Source organism: Larimichthys crocea, chromosome VIII (genome assembly GCF_000972845.2).
Source record: "Larimichthys crocea isolate SSNF chromosome VIII, L_crocea_2.0, whole genome shotgun sequence".
Classification (NCBI taxonomy): domain Eukaryota; kingdom Metazoa; phylum Chordata; class Actinopteri; family Sciaenidae; genus Larimichthys; species Larimichthys crocea.
In genome coordinates, this window is record NC_040018.1 from 7634089 (window position 1) to 7643154 (window position 9066).

General features: G+C 39.8%; 1 protein-coding gene across 1 annotated transcript in view; it reads right to left on the reverse strand.

Moving 5' to 3' along the window:
• Positions 1-2792: 2792 nt before the first annotated feature.
• Positions 2793-9066, reverse strand: part of cviiih16orf87 (chromosome VIII C16orf87 homolog) — an 8746-nt gene continuing 2472 nt past the window's right edge. The window contains exons 2-4 of the mRNA XM_010756171.3: positions 6003-6102; positions 4792-4971; positions 2793-3821 (exon numbers count right to left, since the gene is read on the reverse strand). Coding sequence (XP_010754473.1) covers positions 3703-3821; positions 4792-4971; positions 6003-6102 — 399 coding nt within the window. The 3' untranslated portion in view covers positions 2793-3702. The remainder of the gene's footprint in view (positions 3822-4791; positions 4972-6002; positions 6103-9066) is intronic.

Sequence of the window (9066 nt, forward strand, 5' to 3'; positions counted from 1 at the left end):
CAAGGAGTTTTTTTCCTTTGTTAACTGCGATATTATAATGCACATGATTTGGTAAATATGGAAGCCCTAAGCAGTCATACATGCATACATTTTATTTCCTTAGTTTTCTCATAATAAAAAGTTAATTTCATTTATTTTCTTGAGGTCTTTGTCATTATGTCGTAATAACAAACGCTGTTATCCTCAAGATTTCAAGGTAATGAAACATTTTCACAAGATAATGCCTTAATTAATTCAAGATCTCAAGAAAACAAAATAGTCTCATATATTAAATAATTGCAATTGCAACATTCTCCTGACATTGCTACACTAATAATGTTTCCTGCAAAGATTTAATAGATTTCTTTTTTGTTTTCTTTAGGTTGGCTAATTAATTATGTTGTTCTCTCGGGAAAACAAAGTTTTGTTATCCCAGGATCTCGAGAAAACGATCCGGTTATCTCGGGCTAACATTTGTTATTTTGACATGATGACTCAATAACTGGAGATCTTTAGAAAACAAATCAAATTAACTCATTATCACAAACAAACGGAGGAAATAAAATGTATGAATGTATGACTTTTTGGGGCTTCCGTAGTAAACATTTAATGTTTACTGAACCTGTTTTTTTTTTTCATTGACACATTTTAAAACTTAAGTTTTTTAACGATAGCCTGTTACAGATTCATCTTTGAGAAACCATGTCATTTTCGTTTTCACTACAGGGCGTGAAAACATCTGAATCATCATAACACCCTTGATCTGTGTGAAATATTTCCTCTGCAGCAGGAAATCTGTTCACAATATTCACATCAACACCACTTACAGTGTCATCTATACACCAAGCTCTGACTGCCAGACTGAGAGGACATCTCAGATCATATTTAAATTCTCATTTCCCTCTCTGAACAAATTTAGAGGCAGATCAAATGTGTACATGATATCGATTATATTTCATATAAAGTAATTAGATCATTACATTTACAATGACAATGATGCTGATCTTTATATTACAATACTGTACCCTGCAATATCTCAATCAATCCATTATCTAGATGGTTTATCTGGTTCACATTGCTGAACTGGTGCTGAACACCAGTCTGTCTTTATGCTGCATACAGTTTAAAACGGTCAGTTCGTTCTCACAGACACAGCTTCGGTCAGAGTTTTTATTTAACCATCCTTTGGAAACCCACAGACATGAGGAAAACATCTGAATCCAGACTAACCACCGACCAGCAGCACATCTTGAACAGACGGATTTAAATTGTGGTTGCATTTCCGAAAGTCTGATCCAAGTAGAAGACGTACTGAAGACAGTGAGTCGGGTTCATTGTGGCAAAAACAAACAAACAACAGTAACGATGTGGCCAAATGTATGTTTGGTACAAAAGCAAATCAGTTTTCTGTTGAAAACTGTTTCTAACAGAGGATTCACGTTACATTTGTTTTTAACCACAGGGCCTGGAAACATCTGAATCATCATAATTCTGTATTCTGTGTGAAATATTTCCTCTGCTTCAGGAAATCTGTTCACCACTGACAGACTTGTCTGTTCTGCCGCTGTGAAGTCGTCTGGGCTCCACTGTTAATCACAGCTCCTCTGAAACGACTGGCTGTAGGCTATAGTTATTATATGAACACATCCACAGTTGGCTGGAGCGCTTACAAACTGATACAGTGTGTATTTGTTGGCAAGTCTCGTTTGCTGGTACTGCACCATTGTGCTCCACTTCTTTTCCTGTCTGGGTTCACACTGTACCAGTCTCTGTGATTGCAGTGTTACCAAATAAAACGATAAATCTGTCTGTTATTATTTTGCTTTGCTGGGACAGTCCAAATGAGTCCAGAACTTTCCTTCAGTTTTTAATCACTATTTTAATGTCCTAAACTGCATTTAACCCATGGAATTGGACAGTATGTAATATTTATCTCACCATAAACTCCTATGAGTTGAAAATAAACCTGAAAACTAGTTTGGATGCAGTGAACAAAGTTCTCTGATGATGCAGCCATCATGCAACGTGTATCAAGAGCACAGAGGCGTCATCACAGACTTCAGTCGACTGGTGTGATCTCAACCTCCTTCCCATCGACTCCAGCCAGACGGAGATGGTGATTGACTTTCTAGAGGAAGACACCTCAGACCACACCGGTGAACATCCAGGGACTGGATATGGAGATGGTGGGAGCATATAAATACCTGGGTGTTCACTTCTACAAGAAACTGCATCTGCATTATTCTATGCAGTCGTCTCCTGGGGAGGAGGAAGCACAAAGAGAGTCAACAAACTGGTCAAGAGGTCCAGCTCAGTCCTGGACTGCCCCCTAGACTCCACGGAGAAACTCCTCCTCTCACCTCCTGCATGAGACTTTGGAGGCCTTAAACAGCTCCTTCAGCAACAGACTGCTACACCCACAGGTCCTTTATTCCAGCTCACTGACTCTTTAACAGCAGCATGACTTTATGACTTTCTTCTATAGATTTTTTTATTTATGAATAATTTTTTTTATACACCTTGTGTATAAAAGCTGCTGTGACAAGTGAGTTTACCTGGTGTGAGGGAAGTCTATCTTATGTTATAAATTTGTTTGGTTATCGCTCATTAGAAATATGTCCTTTGTAAACTACAAACCAGTCAAATTGCTTCAGATAAACTATCAATATGTTTCCTTCACGTGAAAAAAAAAATAGAATACTTGCTGGGTTGAAGAGCTCACATCTGTGTTCTAGATTACATTTCCTGTTTAATTTACTCTGAAGGTTCTAGATGAGAATCTAAATGAAGCATTGACAGCCCAGATGTTTGTGTAGTGTTCAATAACAAACTTATTTTAATTGGTTTTATTATTGTGAAGTAACAGAAACCGTCCGGTGACACGTGGGATGTGGTGATTTTCAAAATAAAATCTGTAAAGAAGAATGTCTGAGCCCCGACAGCCGCCCATGTTTTGGGGAGGATAGTGTGTTTACATTAAATTTCTATGTAAAAAAAAAAAATCATAAACATGCATAAAAGCTGTTAGAATTCAAAAATAATATACAATGATACGTGGGATTCTGCCCGTCAAACAGATCATCAATTAAACAATAACTGCTGACTGAATAAAAGTTGATATAATACGCCTTGAGAAGACTTTTACTACATTAGCTGTCGCTCATAAATATCTGACTTCCTGTATGATTGAACAGCTATGCTCAACATTACGTATAGATAATTTAAAGATGGGGAAGAAATCTTTATTCTATTTCAGCCTGTTGGTTCCTGATAGGCTTCATGTCCAGTTGATCAGAGAACGCAGGTTCCAAACATCCTGGTCTTTAATTCATGTGAAGCTAAAGCTGACTGCGGATGTTCAGGTGGTCGCACAGTTACACTCTGAGGCTCTGAGAACACAGCGTGGTGTGGATCTATACACTGAAGCATGTATCTACAGGACGAACTCTTCCCCTGGTTCTATCAACAACAATGTATGTCATGACACAAAGCACACTCGTTTTTTTTTTTTAGTCCACTTGGTTTGCATGCCTGTGGTGGGTTTGTGATTCAAGGTGCCGAGGAGGAGCGTCGACGGTCACACCCACCACTTCAAGTCTGTAGCTCCAGCAGTTTTCACAATCTCAGCATCCAAGGTCCAGGTCCACTTGTGCCCACTTTGGTCATCCTTTTTTTTTTTTTAATATGGTTCTCTGTGCTTGTGCTCGCTGTTCAGGCTTCAATCTATAAGATGAGTCTTTGACCCAGGATCTTACGGTTGATCTCAGCCAAGGCCACAGAAAACACGAAGGCCTTCTCATCGGAGAGACTTGCATAGATATCCACCTCCTTCTCTTGTTTCTCTGTGAACACAAAGAAAACGGAGTATATAATAAACAGACGTGAGGCGCACACACACACTGCGAGTACTGAGCTTTACTTAGACGTGTTTAAGTGAGTCACTGTGGTCTCAGTGTGTGATCTTTTAGGAAGTGCTAGCTGTTATAAATTTAGATTTTGTCTGAGGGGAGCTCTACAGTCCGACGGCCCTGATCTGGATTATCCAATGTGTCAGAAGAGGCTTAAATGAGGCCTGGACAACTTCACACCTGAAAGTAAATAAAAGTGCAAGTCTGGACTAAAGTAATGAAAACAACTGGAAGCAAATCTCTGTTCTGTTACTGTAAACACCGTGGTAATAAGACTGTTTGGTTGGGTTTTTCCAGACAGATTTAAGGTGCTTTCAGAGAGAAGTGGTTACTTTTAATGGGCAGTAACAGATTTTTGTAGAAGTTAGCAATACTGTGTGTGCCTTGTTAAAAAAACAAAGTCTATTTTTTTTGCTGTACTTTATGTAACAGAACAAAATGTGAAAACCACAGAACTTAATTCAGGCATCTGACATAAAACTCATCGACTCTGAGGTGAGAGATGGAGAAAATATAATGGATTGTAGCAATCAGTCCTGCAGTGCTCGATACGAGGCTTCAGTGTATCTAGAACACAGATTGTGAAGAAATAGGAAGCTTTGTTTTTACTGTCGTCGTACAGGAAGTGTGTTGTGGCCTTAACCAACAAAGCAGCTGCCTTATACCTTAAAACGTTTTCTAAAAGTTTAAAGGTTGTGTGGAAACATCTCCATGTATATTCAAGCAGATACCAGCCACGAAAATAAAAAGGTGATTTTAATTTTTCACAGTCTGAACTCTGACTGATGGGAGAGTGGAACCTACTAAATCAGAAATGATTCAAATAATATTTGTGTCAAAGAAAAAGACAGAACATGATCTGACAGACATTAACATGGACCTGTAATATGAAACTGTAAATAACCTTTTTCCTCTTCCTGTTTCTTCAGCCCCACTGATTTTGGTCGGCCCCGCCCCCTCCGGATGGGATCTGATTGGCTATTGGCCCGCGATCTTCTCCTGTTCTCCATGTCATTGGTTAAAGAAGAGTCGATCCTCTCCCTGCGAATACGTTCCGTCCTCCTCCGCTTAAAGTCGAGCTTATCTGCAGCAGAAAACATGGATCATAACGATAAATAAGAAAAGAAATAATGAATCCATACACAAACTAACACACATAGAGAAACAAACACTAAAAATAACAGAAATGTGTGACTGATAATAAATACTTCATCATCAAAATGTCTGTTTTCATTATTATGTAATTGGATGAGTTGTTTAAACGCCAGTTGTGAGCCCTCGGTGTGACTTGTTTGTGTGTATCTGAATACAGCAATCACACTCAGATGTGCAACAAAGCCTGAAAACGACGATCTCAATCTGGTGGAGATCATTTGAGGTGTGAAAGAAACAAACTAATCAGATGATTTAATGATAGCAGGCGTGATTTTAGCAAGATTTCAAAAGTTACATTTCTGAAGACGGTGAAATATGTTCATGAAGGTACCTTAGAATTGTCACGTGGATATTTATTGTTCATTTTGTCACATGTATGCATGTCAGCACAGTTATTTTCTATTAATAGGTGAAAAGCTGTTACTGCTGTGCTTGTATTCTACTCTGTCAGTTCATTGAGTGTATTAACGTGTGTGACAGTGACCTTGCAGTAATAAACTTGAATCGTTCCTGTCAGTCGTGTGTAGGGCTGCCACAAACGATTATTTTGATAGTCGACTAATCACCGATTATTTTTTCGATTAGTCGACTCATCGTATCATACGTAAATTGACTGTCCCGGAAAGGGGCGGGTGGGCGGGCGCTGTAAACCTTGCGGATGGAGCCGTGAGCCACCTTCGCCCCCGACTCTTTCCATCCCGACCCAGAGCCGCCATAATCGTGACTAATCGACTAATCGTGGCAGCCCTAGTCGTATGTTGACAGTTTTCATAACATGCTTTCCATCTGCAGTCTAATTAGAAATCAGTTATTTCCTTATGACACAGAAGAACATAGAAGGCGTGACGTGTTTGACATTTCACCTGAACATTGGTTGTATGTATATGTGAGTGTACACTGTGGTGTAATGACACATACAGGTCAGACAGATGTCATGAGTGTCGCGTGAGCTGAGCTTACCTGCTATGGCCGGAGAGGACCGCTCATTTAATTTGGCATTTAGGAGTTTTCTGCTAATGAACACGAAACCACACGGACAGGATTTACACGCCACTGGAATCTAAAGAGAAAACAAACAGGAAGCACACGCTGCAGATTTAATTACTTCACAACAGAGCAGCTCACTGAGCGAGCACGCGGAAAATGATTCTGTCTCCTGGAGCATTAGTGTGTCTTCAGAAATATCTTCCATACAAGCTGGTGTCATGTGATGCTAAAAGAAAGGCAGCTTTGAAAACAGTCCAGGTGATCCTCACACACCGTTTAATGTCAGAGCATCACACCTCATCCTCTGTGCAGCTGATGATACGGCAGCTCTGACTGTGTGAAGGCCGTTTATTCAAAAATAAAGATTTTGTGTGCCAAGGCCCTTTTCTTCCCTTTTTGCCGTGGTAACAAAAGACGTATTGAGCATCATTTATCAACACTGGTATTGTATCGAAGCTCAAAATTCTGCTTTTGTGATGCACACAGATGACACAGTACCTATACTCACACCTGAAACTCACTATGTGGGAGTAAAAACAACATGAAACCTGCTGCGAGAAGCCGAGGAGGAGAGACAGGCTGTCCACACTGAGGAGCTAGAACAAGAATGAGTCCGACAGACGCACACAACACACGGATGAAGAGCATCGTTACTAAACCGTCACCATGTAGAGCCTCATGCCTGTGATCATCATCATAACTATAATGGTATAATAGTATAGTATAGTATAATAGTATAATAATTGTTTCCTTTGAAAGACGACAATATCTCTGAGCATGTTTCTGTGTTACTCTACTTGTTAAAGATCTACTGCACAGATATTAGGCATGCAGTGAACCCAAGGGCGTTAATATCGCACACACAGAAAATGTTTGGAGTTCTCTCCTGATAAATCCTGACCTCCATCAGAGCACAAATTTATTGCACTGTTTCATCTGTCCACTTTGTAGGTAGAGTTTCACTTGGTTGTGTGTAAGATATTTGCTGCAGTGACATTAGCGGTCTCTGTAATCATTAAAGAAAACACAATGAAGAAGGAAATGCAGCCTACAGAGACAGAACAGGTCTGTCAGGTAACTGGCTGTCTTATAGTGTGCTTGTGTTTTGCTGGCAGGGCAAAACAACAAACACCGTGTGTTTCAATTCCAGTGAATCGTTTGGCAGTTTATCTAATGATTCTCTTATCGATTCCAGCAAGCACGACAAATTACGCCACGTAACTTACGCAAGTTTTGCACGTGCAGTGCAATCAGTAGTAAATAATGTCACCCACTCGGTTCAAACGCTCCAAAGTTTGGCTGCATTTTACCAAAACAGACGGCAACAGGGCGACTTGCAATCATTGCAAAGTGGAGATAACAGCGTCAGGAGGGAACACGGCGAACATGCAGAAACATTTGCGCACACAACATGCAATATTTTTAAATGAATGTCGTGTTTTTGACACGCTTCAGACTGGAGATGAATCTCAACCTAGCAGCAGCGGCAGCAGCCAGGCTATGACCACCTCTGCGGTTACTACAGAAGGTAAATAACACACTGCCTACCATGTTAGCGCCATGTGCTTCTTTGTAAAACATGCTATAACAGTTAACATTAAACAAATGCCTTCTGCATTACATTTAGAAGATGACCATGACGAGAGAGAGAGAGTCTGGCTGGCTCAGAGGCTGCAGCTGTACTAGTACTCGCTCCAGTTCACTACCTCCTCTAGATGATGCTGATCAAACTGTTTGTTCTCCTTTTTTCCCCCAAATGAGAATTGATAAAGAATCGAATCGTTAAGCAGAATCGATAATGGAATCGGAATCGTAAAAATCTTATCAATTCCCATCCCTACTTGTGCCTTAACACAGAGAAACACCATATGGAGACCAGCCCTAAGGCTACAAGCTTCAAAATCAAAGAAAACATTTATTTGACTGAGCGTTCACAGAAAAATGCAGCATCAACAGAGAGCAAAACATTTTGGAATTTAAAACGACGTCCATCGGCGGGGTTGGAAACCTACACTGTTGAATACAACTACATGCAATGTGCACAGAGCGTGATTCATGCACACATGAAAGGGGCCAACTTTTCATTAGAGTTCTCTTTCAAACATTTTGGATTCAAAACATCTGAGTCAGAAATGTTTGACATTGTATCAAGATCAACAAGTATCATATGACAGTTTACTGCTGAGCACAAAGTTTCTCATTCTATAAGTTATTATGGATCATTGGAATATTCTGGGAGTTTGACACAAAAGGTATTTAAACCGACTCCAATCTTTAAGATATGTTGAACATTTCTTCAGTAGTTGAGGGACGTCCTGTCTGGACCTTAAAAATACCCGCCGCTCAGTTTGTAACTCAAACAATAAGCTCCATGAGATGTGGGGACCTTTCCTTAAATACTTCTACACTTCTCTCCTAACTCCTCTTGCCAGTCTATTTCTAAATTCACCTTTGTTTATTTAATTCATTATTTATTCATGTTTCTTTTTGTTATTCTGCCGTAATATATAAAACCTGACTTCCAGCAGCGTCCTCCAGGAACAACACTGTTGCAGGAGGGACGGACGAGTGAGACAACTCCCTGTTAAACTGTATATATCTAGGAGGAAACACTCCGCGGTTGTGTCGGTTGTTGTCTCAGATTCACACACGGGACGAGCTCTGATTTAATGTACGTTGGAATATTTTTTTGTAGTCTTCAGTCCTAACCTACGGAAGCCCTAAAAGGCCATACATTAGGGATGTAACGATACACTCAACTCACGACTCGATTCGAGTCACGATTTTTTGTTCACGATACGATTTTTTCACGATTTTTTTAAAATCAAAATGAGCTACAGACAAAATATGACCAAATAAAATTATCTTTTTATTTGTAGGAAAAAAATCTCTCTTTACAGAAACTCTCAAACAGTTTGTGTTCTTATTAGGGCTGCCAGCAGCTGATCTGACCATTACCTTTCAGCTTCAAGTATGAGCTAACTGAAAATAAAAACAATTAAGATGATAGCTCATTAACCCTTTAATGAGAGTCCAC